This window comes from Seriola aureovittata, chromosome 19 (genome assembly GCF_021018895.1).
Source record: "Seriola aureovittata isolate HTS-2021-v1 ecotype China chromosome 19, ASM2101889v1, whole genome shotgun sequence".
NCBI lineage: Eukaryota > Metazoa > Chordata > Actinopteri > Carangiformes > Carangidae > Seriola > Seriola aureovittata.
Genome location: NC_079382.1, coordinates 15,921,240 through 15,948,887, shown reverse-complemented (window position 1 = coordinate 15,948,887; position 27,648 = coordinate 15,921,240). Strand labels below are relative to the sequence as shown.

The following is a 27,648-nucleotide window of genomic DNA, read 5'->3' as shown; positions in this document are numbered from 1 at the left end:
ATTCACACACGTCTGACTAATTTAATTTGACTGTGACACTGAATATTCATTAGTGCTGAAGTGTGTGCTGTGGACTCTCGTGTAGGGTGACGGGTAGTGTTAATGCACACTTTGAAATACAGTGTAACATAACACCACAATATTTGTTTCACACAGCCTACTGGTGTGGCAGCTCTGTATTTCCATTGACATATTGAAACAATAACTTAATCTATCTGAATCAATACGTGATAAAATAATACATTTGTCCAGCATTTTCTGTCTTGGGCCAAGGCTTGTAATGTCTGTAAGCAGGGGTTAATGTTATAATTCTGACCTCCCAAACATTCAGGAGTAACCCAGCTATCACTTCTTATTTCCCTTTTCTATTTTGGAACACGCTTGTTGTGGTTTGGCCTTTAGAGGGCTCACTCACACAGCTACTGCGCTCTGCTTTGAGAGAACCAGATTCATCATAAATACAGTCAAACAATAGTGGCTGTCAGAGAGAAACCTTTACTGCTGCCAAGAGCTGCCATCTGTTTTCATGTCATCTACTGTTATGTTTACTTATTCCATTTTGTGCCAGCAGTCCAGTCCAATGTCCTTACTGTGGCCTATGATAAACAAAGGCCTGTGTGCCAGGATTATAAGGTAAATGGTTCATGTTTAAACAGTGGTGTTACAATGGAAGGAATGGGAAGAATGTAAAATATGCTTTTATACATCCTTAATCTTATTGTATTGTATTTCTAAGTATTTATGACTGCGCCACCCTCTGCTTTCCCATAACAACTCATTAAAGCTGTGCCAGTTGTTGCCACTTGTCCCTCTGGCCACAGTAAGTCAGTCATAGTGAATAAAATCAGATAAACATTAAATTGGACCATATTTCAGTTCACTGCAGCCTTTTGGATTCATCACAGGAAATGAGATCTTTTGTATCAGGAGTGAGGAGATTATGACTGATTGATTGATTGATTGATTGATTGATTGATTGATTGATTTGATTTGATTTGATTTCCAAACCCAAACCCAAGTGTTTTCATAAATGTGTGTCATCTTGGTAATTATTTTTATGACAGGAAAAATTCGACCTGGATAAGAGTTTAATATAGAAATTTGCTGCCAAAATCATCACACACTTTTTTATAAACTTCATTTGTGACACATGAGCTTAAAGATATCTACACTTTGTTGTGAAGCATAGAGCATAACAGAATAAAGAATTATCTTCATAACAAAATGGAAATATGTTGATGAGAGTTGAACTTCACTAACCTGAAGTATAAAATACATTACTGAAAGAAAAACATATACCTTAATCTCATAAACAACTCATACCTTAAATCTCCCATAGGCCCTACTTAGTTCTACATTTTATGTGCTTTTAATACTGAATATATTAATGTTTTGTCTTAATGTCATAATACACAAACTATGGTCAATCAAAACATGAAGATCTTAGATATTATTACACTATATGCATTTACATTGTTTTCCCCTATGTAGTGTGTCTGTGGTGAGTTTACTGAGGAGATTTAATGGTTTGTTTTTATCTATAAAGAAATATAATGTCAAGACTTATTTACCTGTATGTTTCTCAGTAGCTCTTTTTGATTATTTTTCCTACTATTGCAGCCTTGTACAGGAATATAATAATCTTTTGGTGCATAGAGACAAGGTCATGCAGCTAATGGGATGCAGGGGGTGGGTTCCTCTGTGCAGCACCGCCTCTGTGTGCGGTTGTGATTTACTTGAAGTGGGATGTGTGTGTGTTATTTACATTGTTGTGTCGGGGTGGCTGCGCACACGTGCCGCTGCCTGTCGTCTTTGTCCTGCTTCACAGCTTCGCTGGCTGCCATGGGCACTGCCTACAGGGAGAGGAGCTGTCTGCCTGCCTTTGCCATTTCCTAACATTGCATCCCTTGCAGCATTCTTCATCAGCATCTAGGCATTGCATCTCGGGAGGAGTCTCTCAGTCTATTCTGATTCCGTGGTCTTGTGAGGCACAATGAGCGGATTCCCGTAGGCTATACCCAGCGACGTCTGCCCACCTGGAAGACGCTGGGATGGTGCGTCTTTTGAGCGTTTCCATTTGGGCTCCGAGTGAACTGGTTTCTTTTGGATGATGCGCAAAGGGGTTCTCGGTGTGTTTGTGTTCCAGTGTGATTTGGAAAACCCCTATCCCAACAGGAGATCCATGCCCCGGTTTTTGTACCGTTTTCATCATCATGTCCCCAGCATCGGCTGCAACGGCCAGTGAAAGCAGCACCACCACCACCGTCCCCGAAGAGGAGTCAGACAGCCCCCGAGAGGAGGTAAGGAAACACTGTTTGCAGTGTGGAGGCCAATTCCCTTACCCTAATGCATGTGGAGCAAATTCAGCCTTTCATTAGTGTGACCGATTTCATTGATATTACAGTGGAATCACAATAATCTCACTATAATAATCAGAATTTGCAGAGTAGGGTTTAATTGGAGCCAATGTACATGCAACACATGGGAATTACACTATGTTACAGTAATTGTACTTGTGGGCTAATAAACAGTAATGCATATGAACCTGTGCGTCCGAGCGCGCACCCGAGATTGTGGACGTGCATGCATGTCCTCCCGGTTTGTCTCCCCTCCAGACAAGTGGTTTCCAAAATGGGGTTCAGGGACTTCTTGTGGGTCCTGGAAAAGGTCCAAACGGGTCGTCAGGAAAATGATGCTGTTACAGTCAGAGAATGTGAGAATGGGCTGTTTTGTTCAAATGTTTCCACAGTTATTTTCCCACAAGAAAACTCCTCGCGGGAACTAAATCTGTGGGTTTGTTCCAGATAGTGAGTTATACACTCTCTGAGGGTGAATGTGAAATGTTAGAATAACTGACCATATTTTTTTGTTTTGATGCCACTACAACAGACTTTTTTTTGCCTGAGTAACAAATGTAATCCTTTTTAGTAATCAGAAGTCTTTACTTACCTGTCACTGTGTAGACTTCCCCTACAAACACACATGTTGGACAAGTTACATCTCCATTACACAAGAGGGTTTTTATGTAACCTAGCTGCTCTTATTATGTCAAGAGAAAGTGTCCATGAGTGTGAGAGGCACTTAGTTAAAGGCACCACAGTGGTCCCATAAATTGTGACGCTTCTCAACTCTTAAAGGTTGTTACTGGAACATTTGTTTTCTAAAATACTGATCACGTTTCTTAACTGGCTGTTTTATGGATTTTATACTAACACAACAGCTTTCATTTGTCTCTAATGCCTTTTGTTTTTAATGGATATTTTCATGTTCAAGTGCTCATACATTATAAGCTACATGTTCTCTGTATGTTTATAGTTTCTTTTTAAAGCCTGAATGCAAATTGTTTGTGTTCTTGTGTGAAAGGACTATAAAACACATACAACACAACTAGTATCAGTGCTCACACTTGTCTGAGCAAAGAATATAATGAAGGAAAGAAAAAATACAGGCTCAGAATAAGAAACTTCAGAGGCTTTTTATACCATCTTACACCATATTTGTGTAGAACACAAATCGACATTATTCCAATTTAGAGGCAGATGTTAAATCCAGGAGAACACATTGAAATCATATTGTAACCAATAAATGTACTGATATTTTTTTCTGCTTGCATCTGTCTGCATCCCTGCATCACAGATACATGAGGTTTGCTCTACCTCTGAATAAAAGGTCCTTCTTGCTAACCAGACAGGCCAGAGGAATTTCTTTGTCTAATGTGTTCAAGGTGTCAACACCACTGTGTTCATGTGATGAGTCACTTTTCTGCTATGCATAGGCCTAATGAACATCTCTGTTCTGATCTCAAGCAGGGCCTTTTCAATTGAAATGTCGTATGTTGCAATAGAAATAATAATGATCTTGTTAGCCACCAGCTGTCACTGAATCTGTCAGTTCGCCTAATGATATTATTCTTCAGGTGAAGGGTGAAGCTTGCTCAGTTGAATTTTTGCGCGCTACACCTTGATTTACATGTCTAAACATCTCTGTACATGACTGCTGTTTCAAGGTTTGCTTTAATTTAACCGCACATTTATAATAAAAAGCTGCAACATAAAGGTACATTTGCGTTCCATATAAACGCAGGCACATTTTTGCTTGACTGTTTCACATGCACATGCTATTTCCTGCCACACAACTGTTCATCATTATTCCAGCTGCTTAAACAGAGGGCTGTAAAATGTAACATGAGCCACAAAGTATGTCATGTTGTATTGATTATGGTTGTCAAGCGTGCACAGGATACTAGTGAGTAAATACCCCTCCTGCAGTAGGTTCATCTCAAAGGGGAATTTCAGTGTTAATCCCTTTTGCACCGTGGGGTGTAACATTGGGTTGGTAAGGGACTTGGGGAACCATGTGACCAAGGTGGGGAAGATAATTATGGAGAAAGAACATCTATTATTTACGCTCGTCTGTCACTCGTAGAGCCACAGAGCTGATGTGTTGAATTCAATACATCAATGCAGTGGTGCTGGTTGTGTGACTGTTGTGGTCACTCATATGTAGGAGCTGACCTATGGGCTGTCCTATGTGATAGATGTTTTTTAATTGAATCAGTGCTGCTACAGTACAATCCTAAGTGTTGGCTGTCTATACACAGCAGCCTCTGCCTTAGTGTGATGTGTTATGCAAATTTTTTTGAATGAATTTTGTTATAATCCATCTTTCCTGGGGCTTTTGAATCTCTGCCAGGTTTGTGTAGCTGTGTTCCCAAAAGGCGTGACTAGCTCTTGATGCGGGCAGTGGGGCTTGCTGTGCCCGAAGTGATAAAGGATGGCACCAGCTTTATGCTGCCAGAGTCAAACAACTGCTGTTTTCTGGCTGGCTTGACATTAAATGTTGGGTCTACCCCTCAGAATATTTCCATTCTCTTACTCCTTTTTTTTTTTTTTTTTTTTAAACTCTCATATCATATTTATATAAACAGAGGTAACATTTGCTCTGTGCACACCCACACACCAGTGAGCCAGAAGCTCACAGGGCCATTCACTGAAAACAAGGTATATGGGTAACATTGAACTTTTGCATTAATCAGACATTTTTCTTGAATTTGATTACACACGTGAGGGGGTCTTTTGATCATAACAAGCACAGACCAAGACTTGAGAAATTGGCTCACAGCTCATGCATAAACTATGCAAAAGCACTTACAATGCAGAAAATTTACTTAAATATTTTATATGTGGGCCACTGCTTTTTAACTCTGTCTAACTTTATCTCTAACAGATTTTTAGGTCATACTCATTTTTATCAAATGAATCACAATATTATATTAAAAATGTGTAGTGGTTCCTCATTGCTTTGATGTTATTAAGTATTTTGTCACACACACATTGGTTTTGTTAATAATACACAAAGATGTACCATTTACTTCCAGGTGAGAAATATACAGTATTTTTCTAGTAACGTTTTTCTGTTTTCTCATCTTGTAGCAGCGGCCCCAGAAACAGTCCTTGACTAAATCCTTGTGTCAGGAAACCCATTGGAAATGCCTGCTGCTGTCCCTGCTGATGTATGGCTGCGTCGGGGTGATGGCCTGGTGCCAGGTGACCAAGGTCACACGCCTCTCCTTCGACAGTGCTTACAAGGGAAAATCCATGATGTACCACGACAGTCCCTGCTCCAACGGCTACATCTACATCCCTCTGGCCTTCCTGGTCATGCTCTATGTGGTCTACCTGGTGGAGTGCTGGCACTGCTACACCAGGAATGAGCTGCAGTACAAGGTGGATGTGGACACTGTAGCCGAGCGCATCCAGCGAATGAAGCAGGCTACACCCTGCATCTGGTGGAAGGCCATCAGCTATCACTATGTGAGGAGAACACGGCAGGTGACGCGCTACCGTAACGGAGATGCATACACCACTACACAGGTGTACCATGAGCGAGTCAACACCCACGTGGCTGAGGCGGAGTTTGACTATGGGAACTGTGGGGTTAAGGACATCTCAAAGCACCTGTTGGGCCTGGAGGGCTTCCCTATCACCAGGCTGAGGTTCACTAAGTGCTTTAGCTTTGCCAGTGTGGAGTCAGAGAACTCCTATCTGACCCAGCGGGCCAGGTTCTTCACAGAGAATGAGGGTCTGGATGACTACATGGAGGCCCGTGAGGGAATGCATCTGAAGAATGTAGACTTTAAAGAGTATATGATTGCCTTTTCTGACCCTAGTCACCTCCCCTGGTACGCAACTAACTCCACTTTTTGGCTGGCAGCTGCTTTCACCCTCTCCTGGCCTCTGCGGGTGCTGACAGAGTACCGCACTGCTTGTGTACACTACCATGTAGAAAAGCTGTTTGGTTTTGACTATGTGCCAGCAACACCATCTGAAGAGCGGCCGTATTGCCGACACATCCCAAGAGTCAACACAATCGACAGCACAGAGCTGGAGTGGCACATCCGCTCCAACCAGCAGCTGGTGCCCAGCTACTCAGAGGCAGTTCTCATGGACCTGGCCCAGCTCTCAGGGAGCTGTAACAGCTACTCCGTATGTGGAGGCTATGGCAGCTACAGGCAGAACTGTGAACGCTGCCACCGTGCCATCAGCAGCTCTTCCATCTTCTCTCGCAGCGCCCTCAGCATCTGCAACACAGGGAGCCCCCGCATCCCCTTTAGCGCCAGCCGCTTCTCACTTGGCCGCTTGTACGGCTCCAGGCGGAGCTGCCTGTGGAGGAGTAGCGGGAGTCTGAATGAGCAGTCCTGCCCCACAGAGAGCACGCGCTGTCTGTCAGGCCAGCAGACCAGTGAGGAGAACCCTCCAGCCTATCAGGATGCTCTGTACTTCCCAGTGCTCATTGTACATCGCAACGAGGGCTGCCTCAACCACGACCACCACTCCCTGCACAGAAACGGCTCCTGTGTAGAGACCTCACTATGACCCACGGCTGCCACACTTGTCTGAGCAAAGAATATAATGATACAGGCACAGAATAAGAAACCTCCTAACTCCTGGGTTAGGATAATAATGATTTCTGCTTCTTCCCTCTTTTACTACTACAAGCTACCACAAACAAGGATTTGTTCAAGTTTCTAAAGGCACTGTCGCCTCAAACAAACAGAAGGAAAAGTATGTCTGGGAAAGTCCTTACAGTACACTTAATATGTCAGGGAAAACAGACTTGATGGTCTTGATGAGACTGTTGTTTAAAATGCAATGCGGCTTTAAAGGACCATACTGCCAAAGTGTCACGTACAGCGTCAATAAAGAGTCAAATAACCAAGGAATACTAAGAGGAGTCACATCCTACTGTAAATGCCATATTTGTAGATCTTAGTCACAGACAATTTGCAAGGACATGAGTCAACATGTTCTAGTATTTGGAGCCTGAAATGGGTTCTGACTCAATGGTAGCATAAGAAATTGCAGAGACATGAAAGGGATATGACATTTAATGAATGAATGAAGAAATTAAATTTTGATAAATGAATTGACACACACATCATGTGAGTCATGTGAATTGGGCAAATCATGAGGGAAGATGCAAAGATATCAGCCTTCTTATCAAAGCATAAATAACAAGACTAAATAGTTTTGCTAAAATAAACTACGTCTTACAGCTCTTATAAAGTGAAGATAACTTGGGCCCGAATATAAAATGTAAACATCTGCATGTAAAACTTTTTGATACTGGGTGATTTAAATCAGTTCATTCAAAGTCAATGCTCATAGAAATCCTCTAAAAAAAGGAACACATTTCCATAGCATAAAAATAAGTGTCTGATACAGACGCCAAAATAACCAGTTAGCTGAAGTCAGCTTGGTTCCAATGACATTATACTTCTCGGCTTGCTAAATATAGTAACACAGTCGATGAATAATTTAGCACAGGAAGGCTAAAGGACACGAGAACATCAAACTGAATGAACAACACTTCTTCAAACTGTTTCTTATTCACTGTAAACTGTACATTTTGTATAATGGCCAACTAGATAGTAATAAACCTCACCATAATATTGATAGATCTGTGTCACCTCAGCTAGTTTAAAATCTCAAAGATCAATTTACTTTCATATTTGGCAATATTTTTTATTCTGCCTACCTCTTTAGTTAAGTGCCTAGCGATCAACTGTTACTGACAGGCATAAGCTACCATAACTTAAATCATCTCATCTCTTCATCATCCTATTTAAACAAGTGAAATTTACACTCATAATAGAACATGGTGTACAATGTACAGGAGAAACATGTTGTATTACCTGATGTTATTACTGTAGTTAAGATACAAAACGTCCTAAGAATCAGACCCTAAATATTCTGCAGATGATTTTGTTCATAATGTAACACAGCTCTTATATAGCCAGCTCTGTGCTGCTACTGATGCTGCTGCTGATGCATATCAGAGAGACAGCCAGAGAGCTGGCCATCAAAGACGCTAGAAATAGGCAGAGGCCTGGATTCACTACTGATAGTGTCAGATTTAATAATATAACAGGATTACTTTAAAGAACTAAAAAAATACTTCCTCTCAACTGAGTGCATGTAGTTTCTTAGTCATGGTGAATTTTGTTTTACAGCCAAGCCATGCACAAAAATAAATGTTTAAAGAGAGCTAAAAATCATTCATGCTAGAACTTTTTGAAAGAGGTATTGGTAGGAATTAGCTTTGAAAATGCAACAACTCAGCGCAGTGAAAAACAACTCATCATTCAAAGTGTGCAACATTTATAAATGGTTGTTTAGTTCTACTTTAATGGATGAAAAAAAGCACAGAGCTCATTCAAGAAAGCAGAAGTGTTTATTTACGAGCCAGTCATCATCTCATAAGACCCGCAGTGAAAGCTGACCTGGCATGGATTGTTGGCAGAGCATTTTCTGCCATTAGGACCATCCGAATCATTGAATTTCTAAGAATAGTGTGAATCTTTCCTGTGGTCAGACATTTTGTGTTTCTTCCTGTTACGACTTGTCTTCACAATAATGGGCTTGTACTGTAAATTGTGACCAACGAGCCATACTCATTACATTCCATGTGTGGTGGTAGGTTTGGAGTTGTGGACTATCTTTATAGCAATACTAGCGAATGCACTGAAAATAGTCAAAGGAAGTGAGACATGAAAAAATATATAGATTCTATCAAACCTCCCATTTCATTCAACAAATGAGTTTCAAAGAAAAACAGTCTGTAAACTGTTTTAACCTGTTTCCGCAACCAGGTCATCTATGCAAGCCCCTAAAACTCAGGATCGTATTAAGGGCAAGGATTCTGTTTGCAACAACATCCCACAACTTGGTCATTGCTTCTTTTTTTCAACTTTAGGTTTACGCAGCTATGCAGACATTTCAGTTTGATCTGGTGTTTGCAAGGATCAGCTGTGTAATAACTCTGTCGAAGGGGTTTGCAAACACAGAACCAACCTGTCATAACTTTACTAATGTTCCCATTCCAGGAACAGGAAATTGTTAGAGATTTGTTCCTCGGGTTCTTCCAGGACTTTGGTTGCACCAGCCATTTGTACTTTCATCACTTAGTTTGTGTGCTCTTAGTAACTACCAGTTAGTCTCAAATTAATGATTTAATAAATCGGGTTGCACCATTAAAACGTAAGGACTGTCTTAGTTGTCAAGTCACTGAAACATCATGAGCTATAAAATAACTTCCAAATGTTTTAGGGTGTCAGTTTATGTATTAAAATTAATTACAAGTAGAAGTTGGTAATTATTGATTTAAACATTATGGAGAAAAATGAGCTTCAAGCTTAGTAGTATTAATGTACTTTACAATGAATTTGTACATAAGAACTACTTTATATAGTGCAATCCATTTTAAATGAGTGAAATGTAAATCTCCATTTAGTGAATACTTGCATGATGAATAAACATAGCCAAATCTGAACTTACAAACAGCAGGTGCAACCTGCTCCAGGTCCTGGAGTTCGTAGCACTTACTGTGTACATTGAGATCTCTTTACGGATATTAAATCATTCGACAGTTTGGTTTGTCTTAGCATAAAGACCAGAAACAGGGAAACAGGCTAAGCTAACTGGCTGCTGGCTCTAGCTCATATTTAATGGGCAGACCTAAAAGTGGTCTCAATCTTGACATCTAATTTGTCAAGAAAGCAAATAAGAAATGTAAAACTAAATGGTTTATAGGAGATACACTACGCAGCCTTTTTTGGCCAACATGCCAACATTTTTTTTAGCTAGCAGGAAACCAATGAGACACGGACTGAAATTCATTCATTAATTCATTCAGTTTCTTTAGCCAGAGTCATGAAGGGTTCATCATATCCCAGCATGCATTGGGCAGAAGGCTGAAAATCAGGAGGACTTGCATGTCCTTGTATAGTAAAGCCCAGAGGATACGACAAACAACAAACAAAGAGCATGCAAACTCCACCAGGGATTGAAATGTCCTGAAATGTCGATTTACTATCCCACTTGTAGGAGGCGAAGGTTGAAGGGCAAATGTTTCATACTGAAGTCACCACATATTCTCATTCATGATTAGCCAACAAGCCTTTCGGATGGCTTCACTGTGATATTCATACAGAACAGAAAAATGTGTTTACCAGTGCAATGTTTACGTAACAATAGTCACAAAAAACTATCTGGGGTATTGACAATGGTTATAAATCTGACTGGAAGTTTCATAATGACATTTTTCCTCCATAGATGACTGTTAGCATAAAAGCTTTTGTCATGCAAAGCACTGAACCCTTTATCATGTTTATTAAGTAGGTTAGGTTATGATATGTACTCTTTCACTCAAGAATGCTCTGGGGCTCTTTTTTATATTTAAATAATTTTGTGGATTTTCAAGACTGTAGGGTGGAAAGGCTTTGTACTGTAAATAAAATAGAGACAAGCGGTTAGAATGACTGTCGATGTGGATCTTGTGCTTAGATGAATGTGTCACACACACTTAGAGGTAACCGGAGCAGGGACATTTTTGATGTGCAGATGTGAGAGGGTGAGTTTGTTAAGTTACAAATGGCAATGCAATCCCTTTTAAAATGCTACAGGCAACGCAGCCAATAGCATCTTTGTGCTGCTTTAAATTGATCTGTCTGAATGATTTTTGTTTAATTTCAAACCCATTTTTACATTTTTTAAATTATATTTGATACACCTTTATTTAACAAAAAATGCACACACACATGCAAGCATAAACACATATGGCACACATATTTTTAAGGGAAGGTTGAATGATTGTTGAAGGTTGCTGATCTAAAGACTATCAGTAATCATAGACTGGTGTTTGTATTTTTGCTGAATTAGTCCACCATGAACCTACAGAATAGCTTTGCTTCTCTTCTTATGATTCTACAGAACTAGTGATCTTTGAAAGGTCAAGAATTGGGAAAACATTGTGACATTAATTACACTTAAATTTTTTTTTTTTTGGTGCCTAGCAAAGGTGTTACACTATTAACCAGTAGATATAGGTAAAAACAAAAAACAACGCAAGACTGTATGTATTCCAACACCACCACAACGTTGCCTTGATGTTACATAATGACTGAATACCAAATCTGTGTATCAAAATGACAAAAAAAGCTCCTCAATAAATTGAAATGCTCACTAAAATATGTGTCAGAAATTACTTACAAAGATTACTGTGATGCTACACATTTTGCAAACTGGCTTAATTAAGGGTCTATGTCTTAATATGTTAATGTTAATATATAATGACCTTTTCACATGTTTTGTTTCGAGTTATGCTCCACTAAACGCCTGAAAATAAAAATGTTTTCAAAGGATAAGTTTGTCAATATTATATATAATTTTTACTCAGCAAATCCCATTAAAAGACCAAAACCAATATGTTGGTCTGTGTCTCAATCTCTCAATACTTTTCTGACATCCCTAACCAGTCCGTGGTGCTCAGAACAAACTAGATACCAGAATCTAAACAGAAGAAAGATCTGATATTTTTTGTGTTTTAGATTAAATTTGGTCAAATTTAGCGATGAACTTTGGCATACAGTGCTTTTGAATGAATACACAGGTCAGGGATCAATGACTAATAAAGACTGGTTTGTATTACAAAGAGTAGCTGTTGATGTCTACTTGGTTTTCTTCCCTTTAGCTTGTTTCTTTTGTTCTAAACTCTGGTTGGTCCAAGCCACCTGGTTAATGAAGGAAACGATGTGCTCATCAACCTCGGTCAGGCGGATGTCGCATTCTGTGACGATGGTGTTATGAGACATCGCCTTCTCCAGAGCTTTACCCCCATCCTGCACACACATGCACGGGGACAGAGAGAACAAACAAACATTTGGCATTGATGTATGTCTATGTTGAACACATCACAGGATGTTGTTTCTAAAAGGTCTGAATAACAGTCTTGATAACCTTGAAAAATAACCCCTCAGCAACTTTTGCTGTCTGAAATAGCGTTTACTTTCTAAACTGCTTATTGTGTCTTTGTTTATTGAGTGTCAACAGTATTTTATTGTGATGTCTGAAACAGGCATTTCTATTTTTGTGAAAAGAGTGGATCAAGGTCAAAGATATTGATGGTACTGCACGTCTCATTTCTGCTATGTGGGTGGTTTTTGATCCTCTACAGTGTATTCCAGTCAGAGATACATTATCCAGTGAAATCCCGAAGAGGAGAAAGCATGAGAAGGGGAAACTCAGATCTACCTCTCACGGGGAAACAACACTTTCCATTATTGCATGTTTTCCACACATAACTATGAATAATTGAAAATCCTTGTACTTCAAAGCTTCTCTGTGTGGTTACTTCACTGTATTGTGTTTGTGCAGGCACCAGCATGCTTTGTTAATGTCAGAAAGTAGTGAAAATATCCATCAAAATTTCCCAGGACCCAAGTTTACATGTCCAAATTTCTTCTTTTGTCTAACCAACATTCCAAAACCACAAAATATTTTGTTTATTATCATAGAAGACTAAGAAAACCAGCAAATATTCACATTTTAGAGGCAGGTACCAGTGAATTTTAGGTATTTTAGCTAAATAATGTATTTATGAGTATCACAATTGTTACAGATCATTTCAGCCACACATGATCTCACAATACGGGATTCTTACAAAACTTATGACTAAATTCCTTTCCTGTGGCATCATCCTCAGCTCAAGCTCACCATGTTTTGCCTGCCTAGCAGTAATGATCTAAGAATAGTGATATTGTTTTTCATTTTTAATCGCTGCAGCAGTTTGTTTTCTGTTGTGTCATGAGCATAAGGATATGTGAGGAGACAAATTCATCATGACTGCCTTACTTACCTCACCCAGGCTGTTGCAGGAAAGATTGAGGCTTTTCAGGGTTTGATTCTCATCTAGCACTTTAGCCAGAGCGATGGCAGTCAGCCCTGTCACCTTATTGGCTCCCAGGTGCAGATGACGGAGGGTGTTGTTGTTCAGCAAGGCCTTACCTATGGCCTGGCCTCCCTCATCTGTCAGACGGTTGAGACGCAGGTTGAGGGACAAAAGAGTGGAGTTCTTGGACAAGCCATGAGCTATTGCTTTGGCCCCTGGGTCTCTTATATTATTGTCACACATGTTCAGGATCTCCAGTTTACTCCTGGTGAGCAGCTTGCCGATAGCTCTGGCTCCTCTGTCTCCGATCAGGTTGTGAGAGAAGTCAAGCTCCCTGAGGGATGGGTGGTCCAAAAGGTGTTTCACCAGCAGTCTGCACTTTTTATCCTCAATGTGGCTTTCATGGAGCCTCAGAAGCTGTAGAAACAGTATAATATGAGGATTAACAAGAACTGAACCATTAGGAACACATATAAGATAATAGAGCATTAGCTTTGAAAATAGCTGGTTGTGTGAATTCTTTATATTGAGAACCTGCCACGTGCACAAATGTAACTTTCCTGTCCTCACCACAAAACAAAGCGTTATATAATGTAACATAAAGTAAGTAAATGAAAAGAACATCAGTTAGTGCTGAAAATGATTTGTTAATTAATTTACTTGACTGATCAATAAAATGAAGTTGAAGTAGTTAAGTCATTTATCAGGCAAAAATAACAAGCATTTCTAGCTTCTAAGATGTGAAAACTTGCAGTTTTTCTCCATTTTATATAATTGTAAATGAAATATCATTGGGTTTTGGACTGTTGGTCGGACAAAACAAGGAATTTGAATATTTCACCATAGGCTTTTTGCAGCTGTAATATGCATTTTTATTAATTCCTGACATTTAACTGACTAAACGATTAATAACAATAATCAACAGATTAATCAATCATTAATTGCAGCCCTAATATCAGCTCCAATAATCATATACAGTAAATAGTGTACAGTTTCCCTATCATGCACAGAAACCAGTAGCAGATATATGCCAGGTTTTCATGCAGTAATAAATTCATGTGACAAAACTGCTGTGTCAAATAGTGACTTATTTAGGTTGCAGCCAGAGGCTCTGCTGTCTTTTCTTTGATGTAAATAGAGCATGCATTTAAGGTTGTGCCAACAACAATTTTCCTGTTTCATGATTTTGGGGACGTTTCTGTAAATAACCCTTTTTAGCTGGCAAGAAAGTCAGGAGCGCTGAATTACAACATGCTCCAGACAATCAAGCTCCATACTTTGCAAGGATGCAGAACTAAAAGAGGCAGCATGCCATAAACCACTGAAGAGGAATTAATATTCACCTTCAAAGTTTTACAGGACTTAAGGGCCTTGGAGAGGGATTCACAATCTCGGTCAGTCATCTCAAACATCTTCCATTCAAAGTTCATACCACATTGTTTGACCCTGTACACCAAATGGAGCTCTTCCAGACGTGTCAGCTTGTCAAGCAGGATGCTAAAGTTAAAGTGGTTTAAGGGTTCATCATAGTCAGTGTTGCTTGCCAACTCTGAGCCATACTCCTCTTCCTCATTCTGGGGCTCCTTTATAGGCGGCAACAGCTGGGAGATATCCAACCTCTTGACGTAGTCTTTACAGAGTGGGACGATCTCTAGAACTTTCTTTGGCTCTGTGACATCTGGAATAAAAAGCTCAATAATGCTCTCCATGTGCCTCTCAAAGAACATTCGCTTCCAGCTATGGCCATAATGTGAGACATCACAAAGGTCCCACCGCTGCTCACAGCACCTCTTCCAGTAGACGCCATCACTGATCAATTTGGCTGTCACACGCAGAGGCAGGGAAACAGATAATTTCTCCTGAATGAAGTCTCTATGGATGGGTCTAAGTTCTTCAAATATAGGCTTTTCTGTAAAAGGTTTAAGATCTACAGTCAAGTTCAACTTATACAACAGGTGAGTGTGTAAAATGATATATAATGATGCAGCTAAAAACAAAAACATACCCTCAAAATTTCTCACAATGCTTTGCAGGCAGAGGTTTGATAGACAAGGCACTATAACCAGGGACCAGTCTAGATCTTCAGCAATGATCCTCCTCATAATTCTGCAGTCCTTGGGGGCCTTGAGGTTGGGCCCAGAAGGATAAGGGGACTTCGACATTATTGCAGAGGTTTTGTGGACTGTTTTTGCAGCTCCTCTGTTTAAAAAGAAGACACAAATCACAAATTAAAAGTTTCACATCCCAGCAGTTGTAGATAGATTCTTGCTTACGTTTTAGGTATTTTAATGTGATGGTAAAGTGTTAAGGTGTTAATCCAATTAAAATATGGGTTTAAGCTAACGTTAACTGCCTCTGTGGTTAGGCTACACCAAGGAATGCTAATGTTAGCTGTTAACTACGACTGCTTTACGACAGGAACTATGTCGTGGACAACTGGCTAAAAACACTTGGACTTGGCTAAACAAATAACATTTAATATCTGTTTTCTACCGTTAATCTTACTTTATATACGCCACTCAATGTACAGGCTACCTGCAATGCGCCGGTCTGAGCTTCTTCTGTCTCCATGGTGACAGAACGCTCTTGGTTTAGTTCAGGGTGGTTTGAGCTTTGAATCCTCAATGTTGTTTTACAGCAGGATCGGCGTACGTCGGGGATAATGGGTAGCATGAGGTACTTACAATGTTTCCTGCCAAGTTTTTAAATGACTCAATATTGGAACACAGGGTCGAGAAATCATGAGTTTTATCGTCAGTCGACAATATCTTTGGATATATTGTTACCATGTTGGAAGGCGGAATTTTCTACGTTTCTGGAACGCAACTTCTTCTCTAGTCCTTTAAGTGTCCAGACACTAGTTGGAAATATGTTGTGTATATCACACATCATAAACAAGAGTTTATAAAATACTCTACGCTAAAAGTAAAGTCAGGATACTTTCAAAATAACGCCATGAATCTTTTTTTATTTATCAATTAACTTTATACCAATTGCTGTAAACAGAGAAAAACTAAATCAACATTTGGTGTGACTACCCTTTTCTCCTCAGTACACTTGCACATAGTTTCTTGGCAGGTAGGTTGTCCCCAAGTATCTTGAGAACTTGCCACAGTTCTTTGTATATGTTTTTGTAGAGAACAGCTATGAGGAAGCTGCATATTGTCTGGCAACACATAGCTACATTTCTTGTAAAGTAAGAAAGACTTTGACAGACTTATTTACAAGTGACTTTCCTCAGGACAAGCAAATGTATTAATTGTACCATAACTTAAATGAGAATATCACAATGTTGCATTTTAGAAGGCCAGATATCGTTTTACTTGAATACTGAATAATTGTCTGGATGTATTAACTGATTGTATTGAGTGTACATATTTTAATACCAAATCTAATCAGTAATTAGAGATTACCTCTAATGTATTCTTATTTATTTATTAATTACTTCATGCAGGAATAAAAGAAGGAAGACAAGAAAAAAAAAAAGAATCACAAAATTAACATTAAACCTCAAAATATTATTATTAGAGTAAGAAAGACATAACAGTGGGATATAAAAGGAGAACCTTGATATGAGTGCAGAGTGAGTGTGTTTTTGTGACATCCGTGTTGCAGCAGGCCGTATGCTGGAGCTGCTGCACTGTTCACTATGATCATGCTGTGAGGAACATTTGGATTCTACAAAGCTGGCAGATGGACCGCAGACATGGTCCATGGGCCTGTTGGATAAGAGCACACTGGAGTGAATCCATCTATTTTACAAACAACACAACAAAGCAGGTGCAGAGCTACAGGGTAGGAGGGGGGCAATCTGTAAATACCACCGGTAGAGACACTGGCTGGTATTAAATAACACAAAAAGGGTGAAAACTACAGTGTGTCTATACTTTTAGGATGAGAGATACATTAAACTACATGATTTATAGCCTCAACATTGTTTTTAACATATCGTGCATGTAGTGTAAATATTGCATTACAATGATTCCAGACAGAGAAAAATCACACTGTGCTTGAAAATCCTGAAATGGATGGAATCCAGATTTTTGGTGTCGTATCATCAGCTGTAGTGTGGGGTTTATTGTGTAGGTGGAGTATGGAGAATGTTTACATACGGTCTTTCCTTGCATATTGTGGCACCACACTGCTTTGAGGGCCGTCAGACAGACATACTTGGCAAAACTATTCAAATTGATAAAAAGTCAGAGATTAGATATGATTACATGACTCGGGAGATGTGATATCTCCCTTAGTAAAACATACAAGTCAAATTACACTGTACGACTTCGAGCTGCAGAATACGAGTTCTGTTTTATTGCACTGATGATCTGCAAAACCTTTCTAACAGTCACTACTTGTATGGGTGGAGGAGGATGCAGTTAGAAAATTATTTATAAACTTCAATGACATTAAATGATATTTTTCTAAGGCTGCAACCAACAATTATTTTCATTATGATTAAATAAATAATCAGATTATTCAATAAATTGTTTTGTCAAAGAATTTCAGAGATGTGCTCAGATTGTTTGTTTTGTGCAGCCAACAGACACAGTTTACGATCATATGACAAAGAGAAGCATCAGATCTGCACATTTGATGGAACCACTGAATTTTTGTTATTTTTTGCTTCAGAAAAGTTATTGATAGTTTCTTTTTGGTCGACCGACTTAAGTGACTAATAGTTTCAGCTCTGGCTTTTGTTAATTATGTAATAACCTGGGTAAGATTTTCACATGACCACTCATGGATGGATACATGATGCAGCAAAACAAACTCTTGTGTCCACGTGGAGAGGGAAAGTGTGTTTGAGAGAGAGAGAGAGAGATGGCCGTTACTGACATCATGAGGTTGCTCCAGGAGTCGGATGGAGGTTTGGACGGAGGAATGAGAGGCTCCAACTGTAGCCCCAAGGCAGTCCATCACCGTCGTCCTCATGTAATACGGCCTGACAGACACACGCTTCCCTCGTACTCCGTCTTTAATGGACTGGCGTGACATCAGCCATCCACAGCACAGGAGGCAAACTCACTCTGTGAGCTGTTGTTCCAGTGCACTGTGGAAAGAGGCTGACTCACAATGTTGGTTGTTCTTGCAGCTGCAATGAACAAGAACTGTACAGGTTCACTGATCAGCTTGGCATGTCCATTGTTTTGGCATGAGTTTGCATGATTCAGCTGTCAAACATTATTTAGGAATGATTAAAAAGAAACTAATTGCTTTTGTCTCACAGGAGAAAAGTAATAAAATAATGATACTCATCAGCAGTATTTTACAGGTCCCATAGTTTCCTGAAATTTCCCTATTAAGTAACTGATACTTGTACATATCTGGTAAATAGTGGGAAGGTTCCTGGAAAGAAACATGAAAATAATCAAAAAAATTATCTTTCCCATGACTGATAATTCCCCCTGTTCTTCAAAAAGAAAATGCTGAGGACATCTGTGTCCTCAGTGGTAGCTACAGCGTTCAGTGATACAGTATTCAATCAGTAGAAAGGAAGGGGAATAAAGTCTCATCAAGCGCAAAGTCACCTTGACAAGAGAGACTTGTAACAAATTAAATCTATACGACATCACAAGAAAATTCATTCAACCAAAGCAGCCCTCACACACACACACACACACACACACACTAATTAAAACATTCATAAGCATTAGTTACTGATAGTCCCTCAGAGTAAAGTGCGTAGCACTGGAAACCAGTCTTTCCTCATTAGTTTAACCCAGTTTGGTTTAAATGGAGCAGCTCTTTCCAATAAACGGGCCTTTTTCACAGCAGACATCTTGACTTGTCCTAATAGGAAAAGCACAGATGCTACTAATAACATCGTTAATTTTATCACCTTCAACACCTGTGTTTTTCCTGCTGTGGTGCGTTCAAATGTCTTCTGTGAAAAAGTTATTTTCTCTGGATAGTGACCACTGCTCATAAACTCTTACTGCATCAGAACACTATCTGTTTTTTTCTCTGTAGTACCAAATCACAGTTATTCAGGGACATTATTAAGAAATAAAAAGGTTTGACTGTTTCAATGCTCATGTACGACACCAGGAAAACGTAGCACTCCAAAATAAGAAGTCCAGAAACGAGCTGACAGTGCATCAGGATATTGGCTCATACATCTTTCTGAGTGTAGCGTGTTTGATATGGATAAGAGTTGTGGTATTGGAGTATTGAATACATGCAGTGATTATTTATGGTACAGTTAAAGCGGTTATTCCTCTGGGGGGAGACCCTCACAGAGGCACAAGCAGGGAGTTTACACACAGCTGCAGCACAAACACTGTCCATCTACAATATGACGACTGTGTGCATTACCTTCTGCCTCGCTGTAAGGGCCGCTGCCATCACACGTCCATTTGCTCTCAGAGCCCAAGGAGCTGTTGCATTAGTTGCTGTGCAACACAGTATGTCTGCAATTACCAAAAGATGCAAGGATTTAACAAAATGAAGAGTTTGTTTCCAAGATGAAAATCAATTTTTGAATGTGACACCCACTCCAGCAAAGTGGTTCCCCTGCTGTATTTTACATGAAACGGAAGTCTTATTTACTGATTGTTGGAACATTTAAATGCCTAAGCAGTCTTACAATTATGAAACATTTTACATTCTTACAATTCAGCTTTGGGTTATACTGAACTTGATGTGACCTAACTTTGTCACACCATCTCATGACATAAAGTCATTTGGTTGTTTATGTAAGTCAGGACCAGTGAGAGCTGAGGTCAACTCTGGAGTGATGCCAGTGGGAGCGATTAGCGCTCTTCCTTTCCTGCAGCCCTGGAGCCTCTCAGCAAAGTGCTACAGCTTGTGTGCCAGGCAGGCAACTCCCAGGTGGTCATGTGGATGAATGGAAAGCAGGGCATCACTATAGAGAGAATAACATAACAATGGGAAAAAAAGTTAACCTTTTTGATGATGCAGTGGGTTTGCCCATGTTTCAGGAGTCACAGTTTTGTCACATTAGTTCCTTCTTTTGTTGAACACAGTTGTTGAAAACAATTGAAACATTTTTGAAACATGAGACTTGGCAGGTTGTTTAATAGGATTTCTTCTAAATTACGCTAATGGTTGTTGAGATATTTCAGTCTCAGCCAAAGTGATGGACTGACCCACAGACGGGCATTGCTGCACTGGTAACATGGCCAAAAACAAAAACAAAAACAAAAACAGTGGTATGGTCTTTTCAAACGGAGCATTGGTTTGTCTTCTGCCTGACCTTCACTGTCTCTGATAAAAAAAAAAAAATACTTTCAACCATCACAACTTATGAAGTCTGACAGTTGTATAAGGATTACTAGGTCCTTAGAAGCATAAACACAGCACTTGTACAAAGTTAATGTGTGCATCAAAACACACAGACAAGAAATGATTATGAAAATGCATAGCCATAAACTTTATTCCTTTTTTTTGAAAATTAAAGAGAAAAGACAACTGATAATTTTACAAAAAGAAAAAAAAAAAAATCTCAACTAAATCTGTTTACCGGACTCATGATGAGACCAAATTTTACGTACTATTTTAAAGGTCCCAGGAAACATTCCAGGGAAATGCAAACATCAACACCAAAAAGTCCAATTCACATTCCAGCCGACAGGACAAGACAGGGCTAATCGTCAAACTCGTCAACACTGTCATCAGAGAAACCACTGTAGGAAGGACTGGAGCCCAAGTGGATGCTACTGTCTGTGTCCACAGAGACTACAGAGCTCAGGCTGCTATCTATGGACACCATGCTGTCGTCGCTTTCACTGCTCCTGCTGCTGTCGTCGCTTTCACTGCTCCTGCTGCTGTCGTCAACGTGGATCACCATCACCTGTGCAGAGTCAGCTGCTGAAAAACACATAAACAAAACAAAACAAAAAAAACATTGTGAGTTTCTTGTGTCTTTGGAAACATTTGAGAAAAAACATCAACTTCCCTCTGAGCCACTTCCAAGTCACATGGCTTTGAAGAAAAAGGCTGACATTATGCTGGATTTTTATTATTGGCAAGAAATCCCATGAATAGATTTAAACCATCAGAACAATAGTTTCTCTCTTTTTACTTTTTGACTTTCCTGCCTTGTCTGTGGTTCTCAGCCCAAAACTGTATCGATCCCAGTAAAGACAAACGTTTAAAAATAGGTCACAAATATGTAGTTTCATTTTTTGAAAGGAGTCATTTCCTAAAACTGCTAGACACTGTAGTTTTTAGTAAATGTTACTCAAACAGGAGTAAATGGTGCATTTGTTGGGGCTTATTTTCAGCTGCTGATTAACACACATGAGGTGAGTGTTTCTGGCAGTTTTAAAGTGATGTTTCTAGTGCACACAGTTACAGGGTGGCAGTAGAGAGAGGTCAAGTTATGTGGTTTTTTTTTCTATTGTGTGATATTGTTTTATGAATGGCGAAACAACAACAGACAATAAAATTTCAATTAACAGACAGATGAAGAAAATGATGTAGCACTGAATTATTGTGACCTGTACACAATAATTCAGTTTTTATTTTCTTCATCTGTCTGTTAATTGAAATTTTATTGTCTGTTGTTGTTTCGCCATTCATAAAACAATATCACACAACAGAAAAAAAAACCACATAACTTGACCTCTCTCTACTGCCACCCTGTGTTCGCAGTTTACCACCCACCCCCACTCCTCCGTCCCTCACGCCACCAAGAAGCATTTGTTAAAATTGTGCAGTATCCTGACAGAGACACGGAGTGTAATTACTCTTTAAACACCTTGAAAACCACATTTCTTTTACAGTGTGAGCAGCTTCACTGCACCTGCTGAGGGTCGAGCACTTTGCTCAAGGACACTTCAGCAGTCACTGCTGAGGACGAGAGAACATTAGTCGCTGAGCTCACCCGCACATATCAAAGCTCCCCAGTCATTTGATCTGATGAATGTGGCACTGTACACCATTGGATGTAAGTAATATACCGTCGTCATATATTAGTTTTATATGGGTCATCCGTGTGTGTGAGTGTGATCCTAGCTGAGGAGGCTATACCACTGTCACATACTGTAGTTTTAAGTGCTGTGTAGGTGAAATTTGAGGGATAGTTCATCACAGTGTTCAAAGATAGGCAGGAGAACCCATGGGGAACGAAACATAATATGATATAATACTGCTGAAGGTATGAAGCTGGGGGAAATTGATATGTACAAAATTTACTGTGTATCGTGATATCATCATTATATCGACATGCTAGCACATTTAGTTCAACATTCAAATATTCAAACTCAGTTTTTATCCGAGTCAATTTCATTTGATATATTTCCTTGCACCCATGATATATTATTGAACCTCTCCGTATTGAATGATCAGACTGACTCTTGTCTGTTCCTGTACTCACTGTACGACAACCCCAACACATTTGAAGGCTCTCCACACACCTGATCTGATGACATCACGGTCACAAGCTTGTTTGTCTGAAACCAGGAAAACTTATTTTGAGTGGTTTGCATTACACATACTTTTATATGTAAAAACTGGGAAAGTAACCTTTAAAATACAGTAAACTGGCTCTTATGTGTGTGTGTTTCATGACCTATTCATTCTGCTCTATAAAAACAACAAAAAATGAGTAAAAATAAAACTCCTTGTCTCAGTGTATTAACTGTAGGATACTAATGACACTGTTGATAACGCACCTCTCACCTTTCCTTTCAGTGATGAGGGTCTGGCGCCTCGTCTTCATGTCCAAGCTCAGGTTTTCCACCATGCGGTCGATGCAGTTGTCCAGTGCCAGGCAGCGGGTCTGAGACTGGATGGCTTGTCGGCAGATGGGACACTCGTTTTTCTTTTTGCGCCACTGATTGATGCAGTGGCAGCAGAAGCTGTGAGCGCAGTTCAGGATGACGGCCTGTAGAAGATTGTAATACAGATTAAAAAGCTAAGTGCAGAGTAGGATGAACATGTCACAAAAACCATTCATTCAGTCTATGAACTGTACCTCAATGAAGAGCTCGGAGCAGATGATGCACTGAAGCTCATTCTCCAGAACTTCAGTCACTTGTGTAACTACTTCCTCTTTTTGGGCCCTCGCCTTTTCTTTCTCCTCCTGCAAAAATAAGCACATAAAGGAATAAAGCTCCACTTCCAAACTATGTAAAGACCAAGTTAAAGTGAATATAGTCGTACCTTTGTCACTTCCAGCTCTTTGTTTTTGGCCAAAAGAATCTCTTCAAAGCCTTGCCGAGAAAGGGCAAGTTCGCCTATTACTTTCTTTTGCTATGGATGATATAAACACAAAAAATTAAAAATGTAAAAAATAACATCTTTAAAATTTTATGCATTCATGAGAACTCTAAAACAAAAAAATTTTAACATTAAAAATCACATTTTACACATAAATGCTGTGTCTGTTGGATTGTATTTGTGTTTCTAAAACAATAAATAAAATTAATTAGCACTAATTTTCTTGCTACAGACCTCTTGCAAAGCTTCTTCCAGCTGTTTTTTCAAAAGTTCCTCTTGTTGCTGTGTTTTCTCTGCCTAAACACATAAAGTTACACTGTCATTTAAGGAAGTATTTTGTGTCTAGCAGTCACACATACGAAAAGTGTGTTCTTACAGATTATATACAATATGCTTCCACCTCAGTACATAATGTACTGGAAAATTTTTTTCATTTCCTGATAATCTGTTGGACCACACCACAAACAGAACAGAAATTTACAGGGAAAAAAGGAAAGAGTTATTGTTCACACACGCAGCCACAAGTTAAGGAAGTCTGACATTCACAAATGTCTGCAATTTGGGTATATTGTGCCAAAACAAGGATTAAAAAAACTTTAAACTTCTGCTGCATTATATGACAAAAACAATTTAAAATTTTTGACACCAATTTAACGTTAAAGATAAAGTTCTCTGAGGTTCAGAACCTGAACTTCAGAGGTGGAAAGCAACCCTTCTGTTTCTATCACTTCAGTTCTTCTACTGAAGATAGCATGCTAACCAGCTAGCCCCAGCCTGTCCGCACTATCTCATCAGTTTCCAATAGCGGCTCACTGTAGTGTCCAGTCTGCCCTGAAGAACTAGTGCCGGTCAGAAGGCGTATTATTACCTCTTGTCTTGCAAAAGCAACAAGCTCTTGGCAAGACTGGTGAGTAAACAGCTGTTAATGCTAACGTTTGCTATGTAGCAATAGCAACATTTACAAATAGCTATTTTAAAATAGTTAGCTTATACAGTATATCATTAACAGACAAACATGATACCAAAAGTAACCCACTACACTGATTCAGTAACAGAAAGGAGCTATTTTCAGTTCTGCACACTAGAAGCAGGTGTTGGTGATGTGTAGTCCACATGTAAAAAGATCTGCTGGAAAAATCTCCCACCTCCAGCTGCCTCTTAGTTTCACTGAAGGACTTCTCTAATGTCTCCATCCGGTGCATTTTGGCTCTGAGCGTCTCCAGCTGACCCTGCAGCTCCCTGACCTGCTCCTCTCTCAGAGGGTCCGCCTGCCGGGGCTGGCCCTCCAGAGAGGCTACCTGCCTCTGGGTGTCATCCACCTGCTCCCTCAGCAACAGAATGTTCTGGCTGTACCTGCAAAAACAAATACATAGGGGGAAAAATGGAGGGAGATCAGATCTTAACAACATAACCTCATAACAAAAGTGAGCATCTTTAACTCACTGATTGTAAGACAAAGGGATATATTAGAGTGGTGAGGTATATTGAGTACCTGTTATTTTCCAGTATTAAATATGTCTCTTAATAATATATTTATATGGTTTCTTGTGGCATACAGTGCAAGCATGGAGATAAATTATCTGCTGCCATTTCTTTTTTTGGGATTACCAAATAAAGTTTAAGGTTGAAACAATCCTTTAATCAATTAGTTGACTGATTTGACGGAAATGAATCCGCAACTATTTTGTTAAGAAATGAATGAAGTCATTTATCAAGAAAAATTATAAAAATTCATTGGTTACATCTTCAAAACTGAAGATTTGTGAGTTTATATCTATATCAAAATACAACAAGCAATCTGAATACACATATTTCACGTTATAGAAAAAAAAATCTACAGCACTAAAATGATTTGTGATCCAGATCGACAGAAAAATCGTTAAGGAATCTGTATATTACAGGAACTGTGGCAAAGTTTGTCCAATCATCTTTAGGATTATTTAAAAGATTGTAATGGATTTATCTTTCATAGGAACAGATGTTTAGCTCTGTGACTCAAATGCAATAACACAGGAGAGGCACAAACTGGGACTTACATCTGCAAGTTGTCCACGTCACAGGGATTGCTGGAGCCATCGGAGGGCTGGTCTAATTCCTGGACTTGTCTACTGGGCCCAGTTTCCTCTGGCTGGGTGTGACTGAGCCTCTGCTGGCATCTCACTTGAGAAAGAGGGCAGGGCCTTGCAAATGACTTATCTGCAGAAGAACAACGGTAGAGCTTGGGCTTTGAGGTAGACGGCTCAACTTCTTCCACAGACAACTTCCTCTTGGACTTCTTGGAAATGTGTGCTGCTTTAGCACCCTCTCTATGTGCCTTTGCAAGGCAAAGTTTTATGTCTTTGAGGGGCCGCTGGACAAGGATGTAGTCAAACTCCACTTTGGTTCCAATTACAGGAACCCCAAGTTGTATGGAGTCTCCAAGCCTGAGCTGATGGGCTTGTTCAGCGGGAATGCGATTTCCATTGACCCGCACCCCGTTGAGACTCTGAGAAAGAAAACCACACTGTTTATCAGCAACAACATAAAGAATATATTCAATTTAATATAATAAATTATTTTTATTGGACCCTATCTAAAATGTATAGATTTAAGTTTAAATACATAGCATGTGTTGGGTATGTTCTTTTGTTCAGGTGCAAGGTTCATGAATACACTTGTGATTTTTCAAGTAATAATTTTGTATTCAGACCTAGATCGTATATATCAGGCATAATAATCAGTGGTTATCAGTTAAGAGTTTCAGTGTGTGACTTAGTGACAGCTGATAAAAGTGGATTGTGATGGTTTTGGATGAAAAATGCATCATGTTGTTTTGCTGGTGTGCTTTTGTTTCCATGATAATGAGTGAAACTTTGCCTGTATACACTGCAATCATGTAAGATGAGGTTTTGGACTAAAACAACACACCAGGCATATAGCAAATGCCTGGTATAGTTTGATGGTAAACAGGAGGCTTTTCAACAAAATAGGGGACAAAATAGAGTGAACAAACGATTTCCCAGAAAGGTCAAGGCACACTGCTTCAACAAGGTATAAAAGTTAAAAAGCCTAATATCGTGGCAAAATAAAACCTTCTTGTCTGTAACTGTCCACTGGCCATCTTCCCTCTGCTTGAAAGTACAGTGCAGTCTGGAGATCATGAGCGGACAAGTTGGAGACAGCAGCTGGTAAATTACATCCGCACCACGTCCGATGGTGATCTGAACAGCCAAAAACAAAGATGACAAACAGCTAGTTAGCCACCTACTGTGCAGCTCTTTGAACTCATTAAAACATTCGGGAAAACGACAAGTTCAAGAAAAGTTAACAGATTAGGCACATATGAGGGATTTACTTAATGTGAAAATCTGAATCTACCGTGAACCTGAGCAAGGTTCAGGGTTAATGCGAGGTAAATTTAGCTAGTTAGCTAGCATTAGCAAACTGCACCTCAGTGTTTTCGAACAGGCGAAGCCAGTCTGAATTTCTTCCGACTCTCATCAAACATAAAACCTCTGAGTCTGAACATTCATCCTCTTCGGTCACAGAAGAATCCGTCGCTACATTGTCCATCTTATCTCATTCTGTCAGCGGCTAAAAAGCCCTCAAACACGTCCCTTCCTATGTTGTTTCAGACCTCTGTGCCATAGCTAACGTTGCACTACAGCATCGACAAGCTAGTGACTGACAGGGTCGGAACCGGAAGACGTTTGGTTTGTTTTCAAAATAAAGGCGTTTCATGAGTTGGACTAGTCATCCACCCTGTTGATCTTAAAATCACCGTTTTATGACATTACACTGGGTTATTTACATTTATTCATTGAGTCTGTGCTTTTGGTACACTGTAATATAGGGAATTCCCTGTCCTACAATCCAACTGCAGTATATTTAACTACAGTATATGAAGAGTGCACACTTTTTAGGTTAAAATATCCCCAGCAAACAGGTTCCAGGAATGCTAAAGGTTATGTATGGATAAATATGACCTTGCCTTGGTAAATGATGATATAGAAACATTCAGAAGAAGATACTTAGACGTTACAGCTTTAAGCACAAAATAGAGCCAATCCCAGCTGACATTGGGCGACTGCGGGTGCACCCTGGAAAGATCTCCAGTCTATCACAGGGATGACATTATAAAGACAAACAACCATTCACACTCACATTCACACCTATGGGCAGTACCTGGAAAGAACCCAGCCAGACATTGGGAGAACATGCAAACTCCACACAGGAAGGCCCCAGGGTTCGAACTAA

At 39.6% G+C, this 27,648-nt stretch overlaps 3 protein-coding genes across 13 annotated transcripts; 1 reads left to right on the top strand and 2 right to left on the bottom strand.

The window, feature by feature from the left end:
• Positions 1 to 1,006: 1,006 nt before the first annotated feature.
• tmem151ba (transmembrane protein 151Ba) lies at positions 1,007 to 7,221 on the top strand. Its single transcript, XM_056363556.1, has 2 exons — positions 1,007 to 2,300; positions 5,433 to 7,221. Exons 1-2 carry the CDS (start codon positions 2,214 to 2,216, stop codon positions 6,873 to 6,875), a joined length of 1,530 nt encoding a protein of 509 aa, XP_056219531.1. The 5' UTR covers positions 1,007 to 2,213; the 3' UTR covers positions 6,876 to 7,221.
• A 3,834-nt stretch (positions 7,222 to 11,055) lies between these two features.
• On the bottom strand, positions 11,056 to 20,447 carry tcte1 (t-complex-associated-testis-expressed 1). 5 transcript variants are annotated; one of them, XM_056363552.1, is made up of 7 exons: positions 18,064 to 20,447; positions 17,340 to 17,406; positions 16,794 to 16,946; positions 15,233 to 15,426; positions 14,571 to 15,136; positions 13,195 to 13,644; positions 11,056 to 12,178 (listed from the first exon to the last, which is right to left on the bottom strand). In XM_056363552.1, exons 3-7 carry the CDS (start codon positions 16,940 to 16,942, stop codon positions 12,008 to 12,010), a joined length of 1,530 nt encoding a protein of 509 aa, XP_056219527.1. In that variant the 5' UTR covers positions 16,943 to 16,946; positions 17,340 to 17,406; positions 18,064 to 20,447; the 3' UTR covers positions 11,056 to 12,007. The 5 variants fall into 5 exon arrangements, with proteins under 5 accessions (XP_056219527.1, XP_056219525.1, XP_056219528.1 ...); XM_056363550.1 differs by lacking the exon at positions 17,340 to 17,406; XM_056363553.1 differs by lacking the exons at positions 16,794 to 16,946; positions 17,340 to 17,406.
• Positions 20,448 to 20,593: 146 nt separating this feature from the next.
• On the bottom strand, positions 20,594 to 27,081 carry rnf8 (ring finger protein 8, E3 ubiquitin protein ligase). 7 transcript variants are annotated; one of them, XM_056363543.1, is made up of 10 exons: positions 26,842 to 27,081; positions 26,484 to 26,612; positions 25,449 to 25,897; positions 24,558 to 24,765; positions 23,647 to 23,709; positions 23,356 to 23,445; positions 23,168 to 23,275; positions 22,873 to 23,077; positions 22,608 to 22,643; positions 20,594 to 21,057 (listed from the first exon to the last, which is right to left on the bottom strand). In XM_056363543.1, the coding sequence occupies exons 1-10, from the start codon at positions 26,962 to 26,964 to the stop codon at positions 20,834 to 20,836; spliced, it is 1,635 nt and encodes a 544-aa protein (XP_056219518.1). In that variant the 5' UTR covers positions 26,965 to 27,081; the 3' UTR covers positions 20,594 to 20,833. The 7 variants fall into 7 exon arrangements, with proteins under 7 accessions (XP_056219518.1, XP_056219519.1, XP_056219520.1 ...); XM_056363544.1 differs by having other exon boundaries at positions 20,594 to 21,054; XM_056363548.1 differs by having other exon boundaries at positions 20,918 to 21,054; positions 22,866 to 23,077.
• Positions 27,082 to 27,648: the final 567 nt, after the last annotated feature.

Bases quoted from the DNA above. Each gene is read 5' to 3' on its own strand.
- tmem151ba (XM_056363556.1), top strand. From the start codon at position 2,214: ATGTCCCCAGCATCGGCTGCAACGGCCAGTGAAAGCAGCACCACCACC. The intron at 2,301-5,432 runs GTAAGGAAACAC...CTCATCTTGTAG, and splicing joins CAGACAGCCCCCGAGAGGAG to CAGCGGCCCCAGAAACAGTC.
- tcte1 (XM_056363550.1), bottom strand. The intron at 15,137-15,232 runs GTATGTTTTTGT...AACCTTTTACAG, and splicing joins CATTGTGAGAAATTTTGAGG to AAAAGCCTATATTTGAAGAA. The intron at 12,179-13,194 runs GTAAGTAAGGCA...ATGTGTGTGCAG, and splicing joins CCTGCAACAGCCTGGGTGAG to GATGGGGGTAAAGCTCTGGA.
- rnf8 (XM_056363543.1), bottom strand. From the start codon at position 26,964: ATGGACAATGTAGCGACGGATTCTTCTGTGACCGAAGAGGATGAATGT. The intron at 23,710-24,557 runs GTGGGAGATTTT...TTATGTGTTTAG, and splicing joins AAACTAAGAGGCAGCTGGAG to GCAGAGAAAACACAGCAACA. The intron at 22,644-22,872 runs GTGAGAGGTGCG...TCCTGGTTTCAG, and splicing joins CCTCATCACTGAAAGGAAAG to ACAAACAAGCTTGTGACCGT.